This window comes from Aspergillus affinis, assembly GCF_023601865.1.
Source record: "Aspergillus affinis strain CMG 70 chromosome Unknown NODE_6_length_556011_cov_87_064024, whole genome shotgun sequence".
Classification (NCBI taxonomy): Eukaryota; Fungi; Ascomycota; class Eurotiomycetes; order Eurotiales; family Aspergillaceae; genus Aspergillus; species Aspergillus affinis.
The window spans coordinates 206,427-228,557 of NW_026515787.1; the positions used below are offsets into that span (position 1 = coordinate 206,427).

Genomic DNA, 22,131 nt, shown 5'->3' on the forward strand with positions numbered 1-22,131 from the left:
TTTATGGATCAAATGATATGTTAATCACGAGCAGCAGGCCTCTTTTCCCCGAACCCCTACATTTTCCCTCCACACCGTGCTCAAAAGAAAAGGGCAGTACAAATATACGAAGAATGAAAAAAGAAAGGAAACCAAGAAAGCGAATCAATTTATGTACGATGTCGTTTGATCTATATATTCCTTTTTGGGGTCGTTATTTGATTCTCTTTCTGGCTTTTTTTCTTCCTTTGAGATATTTGCCAGATTGGTAGATGGTTGATTGATATTTATGTCCTAGGAGATCTTCATGTTCATGTGGTTTCCCGGTGCTTTCATTGTAGATGTTACTTATTTACCTTATCTTACCTGACTATTTACCACCAACTTACTGTACTTAACTATAGTCAAGAATTGCAACTCAACCTGGATACTATACCTTATAATACATAGGATAGTAACTTCAATTCAATTCGATCAATAAGATGGGAAACACGTCGACTAATGTAATCAATGCATTGCACTAGCGAAAACCTGGCTCAAGTATGAAACAACACAGAAGCTAATAACTCCGACTAATTATTGACTTGGAGAATACACGAACACATATCTAGATCATCACTTGGGGTCTTGGGGGGTCTTGAAGAAAATTGAGGTAAAAAGTCCACGGGTGCCAATGGCCTATATAAGCACCAAAAAAATTGGAAGAGAGGGAAAAAGAGATAAAAGGAGAGAGAAGATAGGAGAATGGGCGAGGCGGAGATAATTAGAAGAAGGCGGCGGAGAGAGAGAGGACATGTGCACATTAATGGTATCACTGGATTGAAGGCAGGAAGGTTAGTGGACAGATCATATATGAAGTTGGGTTCAAGAAGGAGGTGAGTTCTTACCAGGAAATAATCAGCAACGGGTTTCTTCGCCGGCATGCCCCTGGTATCCTGCGCGGCGGCCTCGAAGACCCTGTATCTTCTTCCGGGGCTTCTCATGCCGAGTTTCTCGGTCGTCAAGACGCCGTTGCTTCGGCCATAGTCTCCGTTGCTTCTAGTGACAGTACCACCGCTGCTGGTGTCCTCGCCGAGTTCCAGGATCGCGGCGACGTTTCCGCAGCGGTAGCAGTAGTTCGGGGCGGACCAGACGGTGACGATCCCACCGTCGAACATTTCCTTGTACCCCTCCATTACGAGCTGGTGGGCACGCGCAACCAACGACAGATCGTTCTTGTAGTTGAATTGTTTCACGATGTCCCCGCCGAACAAGAATCCGGCACCCCGCGGGCTCAGCCCCCAGCCGTCGATTTCGTCGGGGTCGGACCATAACAGGTCGCACATGGCGCCTTCGTGGGGAACCTCCTGCTTTCGGTCGATCAGACGGATCTTGTCGACAGTGTCGATGAGCGGCGAGAGCCCGCCGTGCACACACAGGACGGCACCTGTTCTGTTGGACAGGCTGCCGGCGCCATCCCCGGAGGCGCCGGTACCGGGGGCCCCGGCTCGGAGCGGCGCTTGGCCAGAGGCGGCCGAGATGTCTCTTGGGGGCGAAATACTCCTGGAATCTGTGGATGCGTCGGACGAGGCGCGCTGTCTCTGTCGGTAGGTGCTCATTGTAACCTCCCCCTTCGAGTTCAACACCTCGATCTCGAGCTCCCCGTCGTCGAGGGGCATGGTCGATTGGGTCGAGTCCACCATGGGGCCCGAAGGCTCCAGTTCCGAACTCGCTCCAAGGACGAGAGCACCGAGCGCCAGATAGTCGAACACCTCACAGCAGTACCGCCATACATTGGCGCTGCCGTACTTGCGGATACACTCGTCGTAGAAGCCGTAAACGGTTGTGATCTGGCGGGATTCGTGGTTTCCTCGGATCAGGGTCATGCGATCCGGGTAGCGCACTTTGAGACAAAGGAGGAGGAGGAAGGATTCTAGGGAATAGAAACCGCGATCGACGAAGTCACCCATGAATAAGTAGTTGGTGTCGGGGACGTCTCCGCCGACGCGGAAGAGTTCCATGAGATCGTGGAACTGCCCGTGGATGTCTCCGCAGATGGTGACTGGGGCGTCCACGCTGACAACATTTCCTTCTTCTATCAACAATTCTCGCGCCTTGTAGCAGAGCTCTCGCACTTGCGTCTCGGGTATCAAGCGACAGGCGCGTAGCTGCGCGATCGCCCTGCAGAGTAGATCATCGTGGTCAGCTCAGGGCACCCTGGGGGGATTCAGAGTTTGGGTCATTACTGGTCAAGGTCGCTCATTGTGATTTAGCGAAAGTATGTAGGAGTTAAATCAGACAGCTGCGTCTTCGCTGATCGGCGGGTCCTGACAGCGGCAAAAAGGATGGAGGAGGAGGGGAGGAGACAATGGAAGGAATTAGGCCTGGGGGATCCAGGAACGAATGAAAATAAAAAACCACTATGTGAACTGAAGAAGGACAGACATTTTCCTCATCTGGAGCGCCACCCGGGGGAGAAGAGAGGGGGGGGAAGAAAAGAAGGAGGGAGGGCGAGGGATGCGGAGGAGAGCAGACGAGGTTCTTTTCCTGCGCGCTGTCAATTCGCCATCCACCGCCCAATCACGGGGTCTCGAGATAAGATTAGATCTGATCGCCAAGCCCGGCCGAATTCTTTCTGGTGAGAAACGTCGCCGGCCGTCCCGTCGTGCCAGTTGCAGAGGCTATGCCTGGGTCCCGCTTGTCGTCCTGGTCCTTGCGTTGAACCTCCTCCCTTTTCTTCCTTTGAGGATTGACTGTTACAACTGGTAGGTGCTGGTGCTGATGCTGACCGTGTGGCTGAACCCTGGCTAATGAACCCTCGCGCAGCGAAAAGCAATCCAATCCTCCCATGTCGACGTGACGAGCCACCACCCCGCAAAGAGTCCCGAGTTCTCCCTATCCTCTCATCAATTGTTCAATATGCCGCCACATCTTCATCCTCGGTCGCGGTCGACGTCCTCCCTCTTCGCCGCTACCCTCCTAGCCTCCCTCTTCGTTGTCGGCATACCGCATGTTTTTCCCTGTCCAGCCCCTCGTCGCACCCTGGCCGATTCCCAAATAACGGTCAATGAGGATGGACAACCAATTCAGAGAGTTCGACGAAGGAGACGCAAGGATATCACTCCTGATCTAGACGAAAAAACGTTACCCCCCACACAACCGACTCCCGATGACGAGGTGTCGACATTCCTACAACTCGAAGAAGAAGCAGAGCGGCTGGCCAAGGCGGGCAGGGAATGTCCTGTTCCCAAACCTGGCGGCGTGATTGGTGAATTACTCGGTTTTCCGTCTCGAAAAGATACACAATTGCATCACCAGCCCCCGGGGAGAGAGGGACAATAATCGGTTGTTCAGGGACAGAGGAGTTATGTCATAAGGCGCTAGGAATGGACAATTGGGGAGGATTTATCTGAAACTGCTTGGAGGAGATGTTTTGAGGCTTTTGGACAGCTGGATAGGGGAGCTGTCATTGGAATCTCCTCGTGTCGCGACATACCATTGCTATGCCAGCCATATACCCATGTACGGATAGATAGTGTATTAGAAGTGAAGATGGATAGTTCTAGGGATATATGTATGTACACTGAATGAACCCCGGAGATATTGATCTCCTCGCCATGAATTTACCCTGTCCTGTGTTATCTAACAATCACCATGCTGTCTCCTCGAAGCCATCATGACTATTGCGCACCTCAGGCCACTCGACGGCCACGGTGCGCTAAGCCGCAACGGGACGGCTCTCATTGGCTCTCCGGCGGGAAGGCCACCTGCCTGCCGAGTCCAGCACCAACAGCTCCAGCTTCCGACCTGCCAACAGACAATGGACTGGATACACTGTGTTCGCGATCTTCTCGTGAACCCGCGCCATACAAAATGGATCGCCCCGCTTCTGATCCTAGGCGATGTCTTCCTCTGCGCTCTGATCATCTGGAGAATCCCATGTGAGCTCCCTCTATCTCCGAGGCCCTTCGCCGCATGTCTGTCCCGAACAATATGCTGATCGCTGCGGTCTGCCCTTCCAGACACTGAGATCGATTGGACTACGTACATGCAGCAAATATCCTTGTATATCTCCGGCGAGCGCGACTATACTCTCATCAAAGGATCGACCGGACCTCTCGTTTATCCCGCCGCGCATGTGTACAGCTACACGATACTCTACCATCTGACCGATGAAGGTCGCGACATTCTCTTCGGCCAGATCCTGTTCGCCGTCCTCTACATCGCTACTCTGGCGGTCGTGATGTCATGCTACAGACAGTCGGGGGCTCCTCCATACCTCTTTCCCCTGCTTATCTTGTCCAAACGGCTCCATAGTGTCTTCGTGCTGCGTCTGTTCAACGATGGCCTGGCGGTTTTCGCGATGTGGGTAGCTATACTTTTGTTCCAGAACAAAAAGTGGACGGCCGCAGTGATTGTTTGGTCTACGGGGGTGGCTGTCAAAATGACCCTGCTGCTTCTTGCTCCGGCAATCGCGGTGCTGGCGGTGCTCAACTTGTCCCTTCTGCCCAGCCTCCGGCTTGGGGTTTTGGCTTTGCTTGTGCAGGTATACACTCGGCGACGTAGCTTCGCAGGAGACATGTATCCGGTGAACTGACAGCAATCCAGGTTCTACTCGCTATACCTTTCTTGCAGACTAACCCTAATGGTTATCTCTCGCGGGCCTTTGAACTGACCAGACAGTTTATGTTCAAATGGACGGTCAATTGGAGGTTCGTGGGTGAAGAAACATTCTTGTCTAAAAGGTTTTCCCTATCATTGCTAGCCCTACACATGTTCTTGCTATGCGTGTTTGCAGTTGCGGCCTGGGTAAAACCATCGGGCTCGAGCCTCCCCGGCTTCCTGCGAACGTTGCTCCAAGGACGTCACTGTGGAACACCGCTTTCCAGGCCTTTTGTGACCACTGTATTGCTGACCTCCCTCGCAATCGGACTGCTGTGCGCGAGGTCTCTTCATTACCAGTTTTTCGCCTATATTTCCTGGGCGACGCCCTTTCTTCTTTGGCGCGCGGGTACCCATCCGGTAATCTTATACGCCCTGTGGGCGCTTCAAGAATGGGCCTGGAATACCTTCCCCAGCACGAACTCAAGCTCGCTGGTTGTCATCTTTTCCCTTGCCGTCCAGGTCTTTGGCGTGCTTGTGAATCGCTCAAATGCATTTGGTGGCATAAAGCCCAAGGGTGGCGGGAAAGAGCATGTGAACTAACACGAGGACCGCATTGCCATTCAAGTGCAGAATGCTCCTTAGTTAGGAATATTTCCCTCCAGCCATTGGTCGGGGCGATGAATCATGCATCCGAGTCATCTGACGGAGGCAATTTGCCCACGTTGGAATCGTCCTCATCATCTGATGATACCCAAGTCTCTTGCCTAACGAATTCTTTCGGCCTGCACGATGAGGTCAGGAGGCGTCCGAAATCGGAGGAACCGCGCGATCTTACCAGTAGGGAGCTTTGCGCCAGGCCTTTTCATCGCGAACAATGTTAATAATCTCGCCGCTGATCTTGTTGTCTCGGCCCTCCAGAGTATTGGTGTCAATCACCACGTAGGATCCCCGCTTAATCCAGATAGTGGAACGAAATTTTGAGGGTAGTTCGACGAGAACCGATTCTTTCGAAGGTAATTCCACCGCATAGAGGTTATTGCCCGCGGCTTTGATGGCTCGCGCGATCAGTTGTCCCGGTAGAAGTTCGTCTGGCGGGGTCATCGTCTCCTCCGCGGTAGCCAGCATCTTGCGTCGTGGTGGGGCCATGGTCGTTAGATCCAATGGTGAATCGAGAGGAGGAGAGTGGGAGGAATGCGGGTTGCAGTGAACGTGCTGAATGAAATCGAAGGAGTCGCCTGATAGAATTATGATGGAAGGGGAGAGGAGAATACCCAAGGTACTCTGTAAAATACAATCAAATAAAATCAAGTAAAATCCGACGCCGAGTGGAGGTGACCTTTCCTCTTTCGGTACCTCGTGGTACCCGCCGCCTTCCCCGATAGGCAGGCTCTATCAATAATTCAATAAGAGGTCTCGGCCTTTGCTCCTCTCCATCTTTCCATCCCAGTTTTGTCAACTTGGCTGCAGCAGTGCGCAAGGCACTGCTCGTACGCTTGACTGGACGAGAGCCAACGCAGCAGGTCTGCTAACATCGACATTCCTCATTCAGCTGCAATCATCCATGCACCTGGTACACTTGAGCTAGAAAGCAACCCACGTTCCGCCGGTGAAGATCATACAGCGAACTCGATCTCTAGCTAGACGGGTTCGCGGCGACTACTGAATGCCTTTTCAATGAACGTGGCAACCGTCTCATTGATAATGCCCTGTACATTTCAAAGAAATAATGACACAACCGTAGCATTTAAAGGAGGGTGGTGGTTCCCCCTTCATTTGGCTAATCTAGTTCTATCTCTTTTTAACCCGGTCTGGTCTCTCCGTAAGTATGCGGACTTGCCAGTCCAGCTGCTTGCGGCACTTCAATAAACCGAAACTGTTCCTCAGCAGAGGCAAGGACAGTCTATGCCTAGAAGCAGCAGCCATTGGAAGCTACGTTCTTTCAATTCCCTTCCTCAAAGCTGGCAGCATTTTTTTGGCTTATGGCTTGGCGAAATCCGAATGATATCGGAGACGCCGTCTCTGTCGCCCTTGTGGATCTGCTACTGACTCCTGCTTATCCCTACATCACGGCAGTGTTCAGCAGGCTCCCTCAAACGATGCAAATCGCGTTTTGGGTGTCTCGGCACGACGAGCAGCAGTAGAGGTATATCCACGTGATGTGAATAGGATGTCCGTCTTGTTCTCATCACCGGAAAGATCAGACCTCTACCACTGCGTATCCCCTGATCCTCGACGAGGGCCAAGCGATTGCGGATCCAAGAGATAGATGAGACCCTATTTCCACGCAGGATACGAAATTGACGATGGCATTCCACCTAGGTGAGCAATCGATGCAGATCCGCAAAGATATTTTGCTCCAACCAGCAATTCGTAAAAGGTCATTGATGCACCACATGACCTTGGAAAGGACCGGAGAGAAGCGAGATGACTCCAAACCCCTTAGCAGTTACAGCAAGGGGGTCAAGCAGATATCCCCTGCGTACTGATTTCATCATCAACTCAACCGGCTGACTCAAGGAGCCCAGCGCATTCAATGTCACGGAATGTACATCGGGCCAGGTCTCATGAGGGTCGCGCTATCAACCATGTCTCCGGCAACGTGATGGCGACGCTGCAAGGGCGGTATCTTTCAGCTCTCAGGAACAGCCTTGAAGGGACTGCGTATGGAGATAAGCACCAAGATCTGGAGAAGCCAGAACCAGCGTGCGTGTAGAGGATGTATCTCGTTAGCGAGACCACCAATTTGCAAGTAATCTATATGAGAACTAGATGTGAGTAAGGGAAGAGAAAAAGAGGCGGAAGGGAAGTAGAGAGGCCTCAATGAAAGGCCAGACCCCCTAAGAAATCGAAGAAATATTGAATGGGAAGTGGGTTGTGGCCTGCCTTGCCTTTGTATCGCCACGACCAGAACTGCATTTCCAAACCCCAACGACTTTTTTGTCTTTTCGCTCTCCTGCCGTTTCCCTTCGCCAGACAATTTCTCATCCGGGTTTATTTCCCTGGCAATATACGATAGATTGACGTGGACGATTGATGAGGATTGGAATTGTCTGGTCGCTCTAACCCGGGAATTAATTGGGTGGAAGTATTATTTCATATTCATATTCATATTCTTCTGTTCATCGTGCCTGAAGGCGAGGATTTGTGGGCGGTAGCAACAAACCACCGCCGACTGAACGCACGCATTTAAATCTGGTCCCTTTGCCGTGGGTGCGTTCTTTTTTTTTCTTATTTTATTTTTTGTCCTGATTTCCTGCCTTCTGAAGTTCTGAGAACTTGAATCGGAGACACCTACAGAAGCAAAGGCTCGGAAGACGAAGGGAGGACGGGGAATTTGTCTCACCATTTCCCGAGTGGCATTAATTAATTAACGTTGACAGTTCCCGTTGCGATCGATCGATCCATCATTTCCCCCCTCTCCTGCTGCATCTGTCAACAAGAGCCCCGCGACCACCACCCCTCCTCCCCTTCTTCCAAGTTGGTTCCCCCCACGGTCTCTTTCGGCTGGCTCTATTGATTCCTTTGGGGTTCTTCGTCTCTGCTGCTCGTTCGGGGATTTTGCGGCTCGCATTGTTTCCCCCTCGTCCCCTCCCTCTCGCCGCCGCCGCCGCTGAAACCCAACGCACCCCGAACCCGAATCCCCCGGTCTTCCCTTCTTCATCATGGACGGGGATGACCTCATCGCCTCGGTTTACCGCAAGATCGAGCGGGAGAAGGCCTTGATCACTGCGGCTTCTAATATGCGACAGTCGACCGATAACCCTCTGGTGCAACAACGAGTCGACGCAAACATTCGCGATGGTCGGAAGAACATTGCCTACTTGGAGGAGAAGATGAGGGAGTTGCAGATTCGCCGCATCGACGGTGGCTCCCCTACGGAAAAGCGTCTCCCGCCCGGTCCTGATTCAGGTCCGGCTCCCCCTCCCAAGGACTACGACGAGCAGGACGAGTATGGAGAGTCGGCCTATCCGCACGAAGGAGCCGGCACCATGCCGGCGGGCGCTCCCTTCAAAGACCCCCGACCCTTCGCCCCCGTGCCCAAGGCCCGTCCTAATTATACGAAACTTGGTAAGACTATTTCCGAAGGTGAAAGGCAGAGTGGTTCAGTGTGCAGTTATCTAACCTATGCTGTGTGCGTTGCCCAAAGATCTGATCAAATACGACACTCAATACCTTGGACCCAAGATCCAGCTCATGTTGTCCCAGCTTGAATTCAAGCTGAGCGTGGAGAAGCAATACAAGGCTGGTATTGAGAAAATGGTTCGCCTCTATCAGGATGAGGGCGACAGGAAGAGCCGCGCCGACGCCGAGGGTCGGCGAATTGAGAGTAATCAGAAGATCCAATTATTGAAGCAGGCCCTGAAGCGATATGAGGATCTTCACGTCGACATCGAGTCCTCAGATACTCCAGATGGTAAGTCCTCCCTCTGTTCGTTCTAAAACCCGCCGTCATGACAGTGGCTAATCCATATCCCCCCGGTTTCCATTTCGAGCAGATGAAAGTTTAAGCACGCCGAACTTGCGCAAGCCCCTCACCGGTTCCTTGACCATGCGAATCGTTGCCGTGAAGGATGTGGACCATGCCGCTGGCTCTAGATTCTCTCGAGGCCCCGAGACATTCGTGGTCATGAAGGTCGAAGATGCCATCAAAGCCAGAACGAAAGCTACTCGAACCGACAGATGGCAAGATGAGATTTTCAATATTGATATCGACAAGGCCAATGAGATCGAGCTTACTGTATATGACAAGTCGGGCGATAGGCCAACTCCGATCGGTATGCTGTGGGTGCGCATTTCTGATATCGCCGAGGAGATGCGTCGCAAGAAAATCGAGACCGAATTTAATACATCCGGCTGGGTTTCTGCCGATAAAATGGAGGACGGGAGCACGCCTGGGCGGCCCGATACGGCCGGGCAGATGGGCTCGCCTCATGCTCCAGGCCCTGGTGCCCCGGGTCAAGGTTACGGAGGTGCTCCTCCCGGCGCACCTGGCGGTGGCTCTGTGATGGTCGATGCTTGGTTTGCGCTGGAACCTGTTGGGCGGATTCAGCTGTCGCTGAGTTTCGGTATGTCCCACTTACGTTTACACATCTCAGCGCGGTTGGATGGTGCTAACAGACGCTGCAGCCAAGCAGTTGAAGGATCGCCGGCCATTCGATATTGGCCTGAATCGTCAAGGTGCGGTTCGTCAGAAGAAGGAAGAGGTGCACGAAAAGCAAGGACACAAGTTTGTCACGCAGCAGTTCTACAACATCATGCGCTGTGCGCTTTGTGGCGACTTTTTGAAGTACGCTGCCGGTATGCAGTGTGCTGATTGCAAGTACACTTGTCACAAGAAATGTTACCCCAAGGTTGTCACCAAGTGTATCAGCAAGGCCAACTACGAGACGGACCCCGACGAGGAGAAAATCAACCACCGCATCCCACATCGTTTCGAGGGCTTTGCCAACATCTCCGCCAACTGGTGTTGTCACTGCGGGTACTTGCTGCCCTTTGGGCGCAAAAGCGCCAAACGATGCTCAGGTATGATTTTTTGGAAGAACGGACCTATCAGACACGCTAACGCACCCTACTCTTCAAATAGAATGTGGCCTTACGTGCCATGCCAATTGTACCCATCTCGTACCTGACTTCTGTGGCATGTCTATGGAAGCAGCCAACCAGATTCTGGAAACCCTGATTCGGGCCAAGAATCACAACAAATCCGCCTCTGTTAGTTCCGGTCTTAGTGGCCGTACCCTTCGATCGGGAGGCCCGCCGCAGGCCTCGATGGACAATGCCGCTCTTGCCTACCCACAGAAACCTGTCGAGAGCCCTTACGGGGCCCCTCAGAGACAGCCCTCCGCCGAAGCTGTTAGCGCTGCCACTAACTCTTATATACCCCCGCAGTCACCAACTGCCGCCCAGCGTCAACAGATGCCCCCGAGAACCTCGTCTTCCAACAGCCCTGCTGCCGCCGCCGCCGCCGTGGCAAGCGGTCTCCGTTCGCCCCAGCAGTCACCAGGTATGTTCACCCATAATGCCCTTGTCGCAGCAAAGACAAAGTTGACGTTTGATTTTCAAGTTGATGCTCGTCCTGTGCAACCTCAACCGCCTCCGCATGCCCATTATGACCCTGCGGCGTACGCTTCTTACCAGCAGGGTATGCCGCCGCCTCAAGTGATGCAGCAGCAGCAGCAGCAGCAACAGGTGGTTACCTCACCTTATGGCATGCCCCAACAGCAGCAGCCTATTCCAGCAATGCAACAGCAGCAGATGGCTGTGAAGGAAGACATTCAGCCTCAAGTACCAAAAACCAGAATTGGACTGGACCACTTCAATTTCTTGGCTGTTTTGGGTAAGGGTAATTTCGGAAAGGTCATGCTGGCGGAAACCAAGAGTACCAAGAAGCTTTATGCCATCAAGGTGTTGAAGAAGGAATTCATCATTGAGAATGACGAAGTGGAAAGCACCAAGTCGGAGAAGCGCGTCTTTTTGATCGCTAACAAGGAGCGCCATCCTTTCCTTCTCAACCTTCATGCTTGTTTCCAGACCGAGACTCGTGTTTATTTCGTCATGGAGTACATTAGTGGTGGTGATCTGATGCTGCACATTCAGCGTGGCCAGTTCGGCCTGAAACGGGCACAGTATGTTTCCAGAATCTCTCCATCTTTTACTTCGGGGTCCGGTGCCGAGAAGAAACTAACATCACATTCTGCAGGTTCTACGCTGCCGAAGTTTTGCTGGCACTCAAATACTTCCACGAAAACGGTGTCATTTACCGTGACTTGAAGCTTGATAACATTCTGATGACCCTGGATGGTCATATCAGAATCGCTGATTATGGTCTTTGCAAGGAGAATATGTGGTATGGGGCAACCACAAGCACATTCTGTGGTACCCCTGAGTTCATGGCACCTGAGGTATGTCCTGCCGCTTCTTGTCTGTCATAGTGCACAGTTACTGACGCTACGCAAAGATTCTCTTGGACAAGAAATATGGCCGAGCGGTGGATTGGTGGGCTTTCGGTGTGCTCATCTACCAGATGCTTCTCCAACAATCGCCCTTCCGCGGTGAAGACGAGGACGAAATTTACGATGCCATTCTGGCAGATGAACCGCTATATCCCATTCACATGCCTCGGGACTCGGTGTCTATTCTTCAGAAGCTGCTCACCCGCGAGCCAGAGCTGCGACTTGGTTCGGGACCAACGGATGCCCAGGAGGTCATGTCCCATGCCTTCTTCCGGAACATCAACTGGGATGATATCTATCACAAGCGTGTCCCCCCGCCGTTCATGCCGACCATCTCCAGTCCGACCGATACCAGCAACTTCGATCAGGAATTCACCAGTGTTACACCGGTTCTTACCCCGGTGCAGTCAGGTAAGACATTGCTGAACTGCCAGAAGGTCTATCCACATGCTAACGACGTTTCCAGTCCTCTCTCAAGCCATGCAGGAAGAGTTCCGTGGCTTTTCGTACACTGCGGACTTCGCTTGATTCAATTTATTGTTATCGGGAACAGTCTGATTTAGACTGCGTTTAATGTTTACATGTGTTCGCTGTGCAATTCGGGATTCTGCGTTCGTCCTTTTGATCGTTGCCAGCTGTATGTAGCACTGGTTGCAAATGTTGTTTCACATACCCTTGAGAGTTTGGAGAGCTTGCCGTCTTTGCGACTGTGGATGAAATGAAATGAATGGGGCTGGTTTCTGGGGGCGGTTCGTTTTTCTCTTCTGTTGTGTCCAGCATTCTACGCTGCTCGTTTCATTGCCTTGGACGGTTCAATTAATTCCTTTTTCGGAATGTAATTCTGCTCCTAACTTCTCATGCCATAAGCACACTTCTTGTGTTCCTTCCAATTCTAACACCACGTCTGTACCTTCGTAATTCCTTTGTTCTATATATACGACCGCAGTTTGGCTCCTGCCTTTTCATTATCATTCACTTGCCGCCTGCCGCCTCCAACTCGACATGTTCTTTGTGCAGTCAACCTTCCTTTTGGTCATGACAAAGAGCGGGCTAGCAGAAATGCCCTGATTTCCATCCAAGAATGAGGTTTGAAATACTGGACCGAGGACTAGGGGTGTCCTTGATTTTGCTTTTCTTTGTGTCCACCATTCACCACGATCAAGCGTCTACGACTGCCTCAGGCGAATCAACTCTCACCCTCGTTCTATCTATCGAATACTCGATACCCTGGGTCTTCTCGATCTTTTGATCACTGTTCCGAGCTCTCGCGAGACCAACACTTATTTACCATCCTTCACCCCCGCCTACAACTATTCTTAGGTTAGGTTTGAATCAGTCCACGCCTACGCCAGAAACAGTATTCAAATACCCAGAATCTTCCATCCGCTCCTCCTTTCCTATTCTACTTCGTCCTAATTACATGTGAAACATGTATCAATCTTTCCCGCAAGCGCAAAATCTGGCGGATGCCTATCCCCTGCTAGATACCAATGATCGCCGCCCTAATGGAGACAGTGATACAGACGATGAAGTCATCCGCATACCCAAAAGAAAGAAAGCTTCGCAATCGCCCCCGGTTGGTATTCCAGATCACGGTAGCAGCTTGACAGAAGCCGCTTTTCGCACGCCGAAGCGGAAACCGCCCAAGAAAAAGGCCCAAGATCCATCCTATGCTATAACATACGATGACGATTCAGATATAATGGCGGATGAGCCTGTCACTCCTGAACCTAATCCGGCATCGAAAAGAAGAAAAACAAGTTCTGACAGTGAAAAGGATGTTGATATGCCGATTGCTAGTATTGAAGATACTTCCTCGAGAACCACAATCAGATTTGACATACCTCATGAACACGGTACTGGTCATGGGGGCTGGGATAACACAAGTCTCAAAAGGAGAAGCATCGCACCCATCGATGACGAGGACGCATTCGTGCCTCAAAGTGACGACTCGGACGACTCGGACGACTCGATTCACATTTCAGCAAATGAAAAATCGGAGGTCGTCTTTGACTTCTCCACGGAGAGGGCTCGACGCTGGACTGACGCAAACGATCTACCGGAGAACATCTACAATGAAGCCGAGCAGGACCTTTACTTCAGACTTTCGATGCGTGGTTTCGAGCCCGCTCTCCCGAGTCATTGGAAGTTCGATTTTCCAACTCTCCCAATCTCTTTGTTTCCTGAGCCGGGTCTAGGATTCAAGCCGATTCTGCAGATATCTGGGGCCTCTGAGTTTTATGGTAAGTCGGTGACCGAGTCCTATATAGTCTGATTCTATTGAATAACACCCTTCTCCAGCGATCAAGTCTTTGGCTACCTTATTCAGTTTGGGAGGGCGTGTTAGGGACTGCAAGATTCTGCGAAAGAAACCGGAGCCTTTGATAAGACATTCCATCAAGAACTATATTCGATGGGCTATGCGTGATGCCAAGGTCTGCATTTCAAAAGATGCTGTCCCTCTTCATGCTATTTACGCACAACGAGAAGGCATCATGGAGACTTTGAAGAGACTTGATCGACGCCTGCACTATCTTGTCGGACAATATCAGAAAGTTCTGGGCGCGCCTCCTACGGATGATTCCCAGAACGGCGATTCCTCTCATCGAAAATACCCCATTCTTATCGGATCCATCGTCTCCGGTCCGACAGTTGTCATTCTGACTCGCAATTCCGATCCGACCACCGAGAGCGAGAATACAGATAGCACCTTTATGTGCCAGTTTGATCTGGGAGAAAGAGGCCAGGATGTATGGAACTCTCTTGCTATTGCAATTACGGTCATGCATATCCGCAGGACTATGCTGCAGCTGGCAGAGGATGGCGTGGCTGGATATAGAAAGCTTTTGGAGGGGGAGGAATTGGACGTAGGTCCAGATGTAGATATTTAATCACTGAGCTTGGGTGATTTTAGTTTATTTGGTTGGTGACTTTTCTTGAAAATGAAAACCAAAGGATTCGGGAATGTGGTCCCTATGGTGTTGGAATATATATATATATTTTTTCATTTTCGGAAAAGTCTTCGACAACACCTGACACTGCCGTGAAAACTTCATCTCATGAGAACTAGGAAACAGGAAAGTGTTAGAGGTTGTAAAATACTTATAATAACGAAGTGCTTAAGATTTACCTGTGCTCGATTGCCTCCAGATGTGAGAAGCTATACAGGTCACATGACCGGATTCAACGTTGACCGAATCCCCGCCATCTGGACCAGTCGCTGCTCTCATCCCTTCTAGACTAAGAGTTCCATCATGGACGCAGCCGATGACCGCGAAATTAAACTCCAGCGCGTATCCGGGGATCTTGTGAAGGAATTCTCAGACAAATTGCCATCTCTGCTTTGGAAAACCCGCGCTTCCGAGCAGGGTGAAATTCGAGTCCCGCGGAGATGGACGCACGCCGCGAAAACAGAGAGACTCGTTAGCCTTGTGAGTTGATATAAACACTTCCTCTTCATTTTAACATCGACTGGTCTATCCAACTACATTTCTGAATTGCTAATGACCATAATCGCTACAGCTAGAGCCTTTTCAAGAATGGCCTCAGTTATTGGATCCACACCTCCAAATAGTGCTGCCCTCCTTGGTTGATGCGTTCTTAGCATACCTAGTCAAGCATCGCGATCAATATGCCTTGAAACCAGCAAGCTCGAAACAGCAGCAGGCTGTATACCCCCTGCCAAGAGCGATCTGTCGGCTTCTTTACACATTTTGTAAGGTCCGTGGGGTCAAGGTGATCAGTCGATTTCTAAGCAATGAGCCCAAATACCTCGACCCTTTACTGCGAGCGTTTATTGAATGGGACGCAATCCGCCAAGATGATGCACTGGAAACCTCTGTCAGCGATAGTTCGCAAAGACTGATCTGGGAAGAGCGCTATGTCATGCTGATTTGGCTTTCCCACTTGCTGCTGGCCCCCTTTGATCTGTCCTCGATGTCATCGGATGATCTTCCAGTCCCATATGATAATCTCGGCCAGCTCAAGCCCCTGTCCCCTCAGACGCCGGCAATCGCAAAGTCCATTCTCTCAGTGTCCCTGAATTATGTGAACGTTCCCGGGAAAGAGCGTGAGGCCGCCACCGCGCTTCTCGCACGCTTGGTACTTCGAGGGGACATGCAGTCCCTAGGACTCTTGACGTACCTGACAGAATGGGCATTTTCTATGATCGAACCCGCGGACAGACCTGAGCCTCCTACTGTCTACACCTGTATCGGTGTACTGTCTTTTCTTGCACGTCTTGGGGCATCCGGCCAGGTGGAAGACTTTGCTCCACTCATCGTACCGGTCTTCCAGAAGACCCTGCTCGTTGCACAGGGGATGTCAGATGTATCCGAGATTATCAAGACCTCTGCGCTGGCAAGGAAGATTATCATCAAAATTCTCCGCTCAGTGACGGTCATGGCCTTGTCCTTGAGTGAAAGGGCTGACAATCCACTTTCGGATGGCCAATTCTCTTCAATTTTAGAAGATGCAATCGATCATTTCTTGGTAGCTTTGGCTGATAAAGACACTCCCGTGCGATTCGCTGCAAGCAAGGCCTTGAGTATAATAACGCTGAAGCTTGACTCGGATATGGCAGCAGAGGTCATCGAGGCCGTCACTGGTTCGCTGGAGGAGAATATTCTATATGAAAAGCCGGATGGTGCCATCGTGACCCCGTTAGAAGCCCGGATGTTTGGGACCAATAAAATGAAGCGAAACCTTAGCGCAGTGGATGCTCAGCGATGGCAAGGCCTGATACTTACATTGGGCCATCTCCTGTTTCGTCGTGCTCCGCCCACTCATCAACTTCCCGAAGTGCTCCAACCGCTTATTTCCGGGCTTGAATTTGAGCAAAGGTCATCTACCGGAAGTTCAGTGGGCACTGGTGTACGGGATGCCTCTTGCTTTGGCATATGGGCTATATCTCGGAAGTATACAACCCAGGAACTGCTCGCTTTAAGGCCGCAGACAATCAATACATCTACAGCCCAGGATGAAACAAACATCCTGCAGATGCTGGCCATAGAGCTAGTATGTGCTGCTTGCGTGGATCCGTCGGGGAATATTCGGAGAGGTGCATCTGCTGCTTTACAGGAGCTCATTGGACGGCATCCTAATACCATTTACGAGGGAATCCCGCTGGTTCAAGTGGTTGATTATCACGCCGTGGCTCGTCGCTCAAGAGCAATGAACGATGTCGCAAAAGCTACTGCAGACCTGAGCCATCATTATTGGAGCCCTCTGGTTGAATCGCTGATGCACTGGAGAGGTATTGGATCACCAGACGCCGAGTCTAGGAGACAGGCAGCAAAAGCCATCGGGAACCTGAGCACCCAGAATTCTTACAAGTCATTGAAAATTGTGCTTCAGCGATTGATCACCAAATTTACGAATCTTCCACACAGCGACATTGAGGGGAGGCACGGCTGTTTGCTAGCACTTTCTTCGACGGTTGAAGCTTTCAATGTCTGTCGTATGAACTCGGAGGATGGTCCCGAGGCAGCAAATGTTGTGCATCAACTAGAGGAACTCTGGAACATATTCAACTCCCCAGCCGGCCCTACCAAGAAGGACCTAACACTTCAAATATCACGTCCTGAATTAACAGCTGAAGCAGCTGCATGTCTGATTTCCTCTCTCTCTCGCTCAGTGTCGCAAGAGACGGTGCCAAAAGTTCCACAACCGTCCGCTGACGTGCTCGACAAAGCCCTTGATACTCTTTTGCTCTGCGTTTCTCGAGGCGAAGACATTGCCATAGAGACATCCTCTTCATCACTATCTGGTATATTCCCTCTCTTGGCTTTAACAAAACAGGATGGAATAATCCAAGGCTGGTTCTCGCACATTGGCGCTACTCGGAAGCTACCAACTGGCCGCGGTCAAATCTCAGTCCTGGGTGCTGTTTTCAAGCACCTTGGCCCAAAGAGCGATTTGAAGCAGTCAATTGTGGAGGAGTTGCTGCGATGCACTGAGAAAGACGAATTGATTGAAAAGCGAGTAATGGCCGTGAAGAGCTTGACTACGGGTGTTCTTCCATATTTAGGTATGTAAATCCACTGTGCCGAATAGGAAGTGGCTGACCATGAAACAGACGAAATGGATGCTATCTCAGACCATGTGATTAGTTTTTTGAATGACTATACTACCGATAGACGCGGTGATATTGGCTCTCAAATTCGGCTAGAGGCAATCCAATCAGCAAATATTCTCCTTCAAACGAAATCGAAATCCACAGTTCATGCCTCTCATGTTCAGAACATTGTCGGATGCCTTTGCCGATTGGCAGCTGAAAAGCTGGATAAAGTTCGCCTTCAAGCCTGGCTATGCTTGCAGAGTTTCTGGGAGTCAACCGACGAGTTCCCACAATTAAAAAGGTGCGAATTTCCACAGTATCGACTCATGATGAGAACTTTATGCTGACACAAACCAGACAATACGAGCATTTCAGCCATGTGTCCTCGTCGGATTATTTCCTGCAGCTCTTCGATCTGCAAGCAATCGATTGGTTGCGTGTCCCGATCCTTCAGGGTATTGCAACTTCCGCCGTCGCCGGAGCCGAGGGACTTATTCGTTCTTCGCGTTCAGCCCTGGTTGAATGGATCAACAACCGGGAGGCGGAAGACCGGCTCATCACAGTGGTTTCTGTCATCAAAGATCTCCTGGTCATATTGAGTGACAACCTACAAGATGATCGCTACGCTATACCGGTAATGGAGCTACTCGCGTTTCTGTTAGATGGATATATCTCTTCAATCGCTGCCGATTCCGAGCCCAGGCAAGTTCCATTCTCCCTTATGCTACACCTCACTAGATAGACATCCACTGACTAACACAACTCACAGTTTCCGAAAACTGTTCGTCCTTGTACAAAAGGCCCATTTCAAAACCTCGAATATCGCAAGACTAGAAGCAGCAATCAGAGTGTATGCGTGCCTATGTCGACTGGAGCCACTGCGCATTGAAGCGCTCAAGAAGATGACGGGCATGCTTTTGCATCCTTTCCCAAGGGTAAGTTTGAGCTTTATCCCTCTACCCGCGACCAAACATCACGAAACTCACTTTCCCACCGCTCGGCGGTGCATTCGTCGCTGGCCGAGGAGTCACATGGAAGTGGACATGAGGGGCTGACGCTATACAGGTTCGAAGTAACATTGCGGAATACTTGTATATGGAAACCGAGCTGGACAAGGTCAAATATGAGGATTGGATGAGACAACCTAAAGAATTGAAGGGTCTTGTAGAAGGGTTACGGGAGACTTGGGGCCTGTAACCATTTATGTGTCGAACGTATACATTGATCGATTGATTCACTGATTCATTTCATTATACTCCATTTCGGCACCTGGACGGAGCCACGGGGTAGGGGATGCCGAACATATACATGACATTGGTTTAGTCTAATATATATGGGACGAAGAGCCAATAAAGATAAAAAGAGAGGAAACTATAAGCTAAAAAAAGATCAAGTAACTGACTGTACAGGATTTTCGGTTGTGGTCAAGAGCAAAAAGAACGGGGGGGAAAAATGCATCATCCGTGAATCGAACACGGGCCTCGTCGATGGCAACGACGAATTCTACCACTAGACCAATGATGCTGGCTAGTTGTAACAGGTTCGACAATTTGACATCATATCATGAAATCTTTACTCCACAGCTCAGCATCCTCTCCTCATTGAAGTCCCGCAGCTCCTTCAAGACAGTTACCGACTCAATTGATCACAACCCCGAGAAGTCGCAAATCATGGCGGCCGTACCAGCCTCCACGGGAAGTATCCCGCCCAACAATACGTGAGTCTAGTCTTCCTGGGCAGCTTTCTCTTGAGCTTTCACAGAGCCTTCCTCAAGCTAACTACCTCATTCTGGCAGAGTTTATGTATGTCCTATCACCAACCTCCGCGAAACATCCCACTCCCCTCCCAGACTGCGCCGTGAAACTGAGGTCGTTTGACGCTTGGTACGAAATAAGCGACCGATCGTCTCAGACTTCGGCATTGCATCAACGGACTGTCACTTCTCTCATCCGTGGAACGACGGCGCGTGTCATGGCCTCAACTTAAATCTTATGGGATGTCAAGAACGCTCACTAACCACACTGCGGGGATAGGTTCGTAACCTGGAAGAAAGAATCAAAGTCGAACAGCTGAAGGTCGCACTGGACGAGATCTTCTCGGAATATGGTAATATCATCGAGATCGTCGCGAAGACCAACTTGAAGGCCAAGGGCCAGGCATTCATTGTGTTCGACGACGTGGAATCCGCCACCCGCGCGATCGATGAAATCAACGGGTTCGACCTCTTCGACAAGCCTATGGTCTTGGACTATGCGAAGACGAGGAGTGACGCTACTGTTTTGCGGGAAGGAGGCAATGAGGAGCTTGAGGTTCATAAGCGGAGACGGCTAGCTGAGAAAGGTGCGCTTTTCTTTCCTTTTACTCCAGTCTACCAGCGTGAAAGTGTTTACTAACTGCGGTTCCCACCTCGCTAGAACGCAAACAAGCCCACGAGGCTCTCGAAGCTCAAAAGAAGCTCAAACGACCTCCCGTCGGGCCCGAATCCACGCGCCCTGCCAAAACCGCCAAAGGAGCCGGCCTCAAGCCCACCAGCGGGGCCGCCACGACCGTCATCCCCGACGAGTACCTGCCTCCGAACAAGATTCTCTTCCTGCGGGACCTGCCCGACACCGCGGACCAGGACAGCCTTACCGCCGTGTTTGGTCGCTTCGAGGGATTTCAGGAAGTCCGAACTGTGCCGGGCCGCAAGGGGATTGCGTTCGTCGAGTACGAGAGCGAGTCCGGTGCGATCAGCGCGAAGGAGGCGACTTCGGGTATGCCGATGGGAGAGAATGGCAAGCCTATTCGGGTCACGTACCAGAGGCAGTAATGGATTGTCTTGGGCTGTGCGAGCCCGGGGATTGTTTCATGGCGTTGGGGTGGGGTTTTATTCTTTTCATGTCTGGAATTTCGATTAGAATTTGCAGAGAAATGTATGAATTGTTTCTCATGGCGGTGTCATCGCCCTTGCCTCTTCTACTACTGGTACCCTAGCTCAACACTTGTAAGAGAGAAAAAGAGTTGAAAAAATAGCTTATGAATGATACTAAGAAATAAGAGACAGCTGCATGCTAGAAAACGAGTATACTAGTTACATGAGACGGCATAAGGAAATGCAAGAGGAGAAGAAAATTGCCGTTAGAAAATGACGTCTGCATCTTCTTGCTCCCCAAACACGTCCGGGGCATCGGGTGTCTCTTCTTCTTTTTGAGGCTTGTCCTCTGTTAGCTGCTTCGCTGCTTCTCTTTCTCTCGCAGCCATGATCTCGGCGTCCGCAGCAGCGACATCGCGCTGTTTCTTGCCCGAAACCTTCTTAAGTCGGTAGAACTCCTCTCTGTCCAGCTCGTCCAGCTCGGAGTTGATATCTAGAAATGCGTTAATCGGAGTAATGAGCATGAGGTGGTCGGGAGAATACGCACATTTGATAGTGTTTTCTGTACGGGGAATAATGACGTGCTCACTAATTCCAGGGTTAGATTATGGTCTCTGTGCCTAGGGGATAGCTCGTCTTACATGGCGTTGACTATGACCGGAGTTAGTTGATGAGCAAAAGTTCCCAGGAATGGCCGACTACTTACCTCTTCGGTTAACCACCTTAATCACCTCGTCCAGAATGACGAATGCAGTCTAATCCGGAATAATTAGCCAAGGGTACATCACATGACACCGTATACCATAGCCCTTCGTACCTGTAGACTCGCAAGTTCAACCAGGGTCTCTACCGCTCTGGCATAGGTTTCCCGACATCGTTGCACCTGCTGACCTCCTTTTCCGAGACCGGTGAGACCAAAGTCATTGATGGAATCCTCCGTGAAGCTCTCGAAATGGGGTAATAGGACACCGGACACGTTCTCTTGTTTGGTCCGGACGCGGAATCGGGCCTGCTTGGCGGACTCTTGGATCTGGTAACCGATATCGCCTCCGACGGCGTAGCTCACTTCTGCCAGGGAAAAGGCGGCGATCTGCATGACTCGTCCCATCTTCTGTTTCGCTTCATCGATACGGCGTGTGATCTCTACCTCCCCACGTCAGTGTTGGGGTAATAATGGGGGGACTTTGGATTCAGGAGCTATCGTACCGCGGAATCGCCTGCAATGGACGGGATGTTAGCATATCGGTATTTGAAGTGGTATGATTGGCGGCAATGGACGTACTTTGTCAATGCTTCACTCTTTCTCTTCAACAAGCTGTGGCCGATTTCAGCGCCCTTCAGCTTACCCTTCATCAACCCCAGCGACTGACGAGTCGGGAAGACAGCCTCACGGCCCTAGACAATCGCGCAGATATTAGTTCCGGCCTGAATTCAGCAGCCGAGAGGGGGGCGATGGTGCAAACATACCACGGCACCCGACATGATTAATAGACAAAGGCGAGACGCTCGGATGGAAAGCAGAGGGGGCCACGATAGCGAAGCGACTGGGCGGACATGACGATGCGGCGGCCCGCGATAATGGAGGACGCTCGGACCAGGTGAAGGTCCGTGAGTCCGCATGACACGGCGTCACGTGCGGTGCGACCTCATCTCTGAACGGTCCTTTCGGCGGGTATCCTCCATCTTGTCCAGCGCGAACGAAAAGA

General features: G+C 51.0%; 6 protein-coding genes across 6 annotated transcripts; 3 read left to right on the forward strand and 3 right to left on the reverse strand.

The window, feature by feature from the left end:
- Positions 1 to 594: 594 nt before the first annotated feature.
- On the reverse strand, positions 595 to 2,808 carry KD926_009608 (serine/threonine-protein phosphatase; the record flags this gene model as incomplete). The annotated part of the gene is made up of 3 exons (XM_053095392.1): positions 595 to 657; positions 867 to 2,139; positions 2,606 to 2,808. 3 exons carry the CDS (start codon positions 2,806 to 2,808, stop codon positions 595 to 597), a joined length of 1,539 nt encoding a protein of 512 aa, XP_052960175.1.
- Positions 2,809 to 2,877: 69 nt separating this feature from the next.
- Positions 2,878 to 5,163, forward strand: KD926_009609 (glycosyltransferase family 58 protein; the record flags this gene model as incomplete). The annotated part of the gene is made up of 4 exons (XM_053095403.1): positions 2,878 to 3,196; positions 3,630 to 3,899; positions 3,981 to 4,504; positions 4,567 to 5,163. 4 exons carry the CDS (start codon positions 2,878 to 2,880, stop codon positions 5,161 to 5,163), a joined length of 1,710 nt encoding a protein of 569 aa, XP_052960176.1.
- An 82-nt stretch (positions 5,164 to 5,245) lies between these two features.
- On the reverse strand, positions 5,246 to 5,709 carry KD926_009610 (putative eukaryotic translation initiation factor eIF1a-like protein; the record flags this gene model as incomplete). Its single annotated transcript, XM_053095414.1, has 2 exons — positions 5,246 to 5,345; positions 5,399 to 5,709. 2 exons carry the CDS (start codon positions 5,707 to 5,709, stop codon positions 5,246 to 5,248), a joined length of 411 nt encoding a protein of 136 aa, XP_052960177.1.
- Positions 5,710 to 8,225: 2,516 nt separating this feature from the next.
- pkcA (protein kinase c) lies at positions 8,226 to 12,044 on the forward strand (the record flags this gene model as incomplete). Its single annotated transcript, XM_053095425.1, has 8 exons — positions 8,226 to 8,631; positions 8,711 to 8,977; positions 9,060 to 9,629; positions 9,691 to 10,086; positions 10,148 to 11,189; positions 11,264 to 11,465; positions 11,522 to 11,927; positions 11,983 to 12,044. 8 exons carry the CDS (start codon positions 8,226 to 8,228, stop codon positions 12,042 to 12,044), a joined length of 3,351 nt encoding a protein of 1,116 aa, XP_052960178.1.
- Positions 12,045 to 12,945: 901 nt separating this feature from the next.
- Positions 12,946 to 20,383, forward strand: KD926_009612 (uncharacterized protein; the record flags this gene model as incomplete). The annotated part of the gene is made up of 12 exons (XM_053095436.1): positions 12,946 to 13,759; positions 13,818 to 14,383; positions 14,756 to 14,947; positions 15,039 to 17,544; positions 17,593 to 17,875; positions 17,932 to 18,231; positions 18,344 to 18,509; positions 18,640 to 18,767; positions 19,115 to 19,291; positions 19,370 to 19,376; positions 19,608 to 19,914; positions 19,989 to 20,383. 12 exons carry the CDS (start codon positions 12,946 to 12,948, stop codon positions 20,381 to 20,383), a joined length of 5,841 nt encoding a protein of 1,946 aa, XP_052960179.1.
- A 308-nt stretch (positions 20,384 to 20,691) lies between these two features.
- Positions 20,692 to 22,045, reverse strand: KD926_009613 (H(+)-transporting V1 sector ATPase subunit D; the record flags this gene model as incomplete). Its single annotated transcript, XM_053095447.1, has 8 exons — positions 20,692 to 20,918; positions 20,973 to 21,013; positions 21,067 to 21,076; positions 21,132 to 21,180; positions 21,243 to 21,568; positions 21,632 to 21,642; positions 21,708 to 21,820; positions 21,893 to 22,045. The coding sequence occupies 8 exons, from the start codon at positions 22,043 to 22,045 to the stop codon at positions 20,692 to 20,694; spliced, it is 930 nt and encodes a 309-aa protein (XP_052960180.1).
- Positions 22,046 to 22,131: the final 86 nt, after the last annotated feature.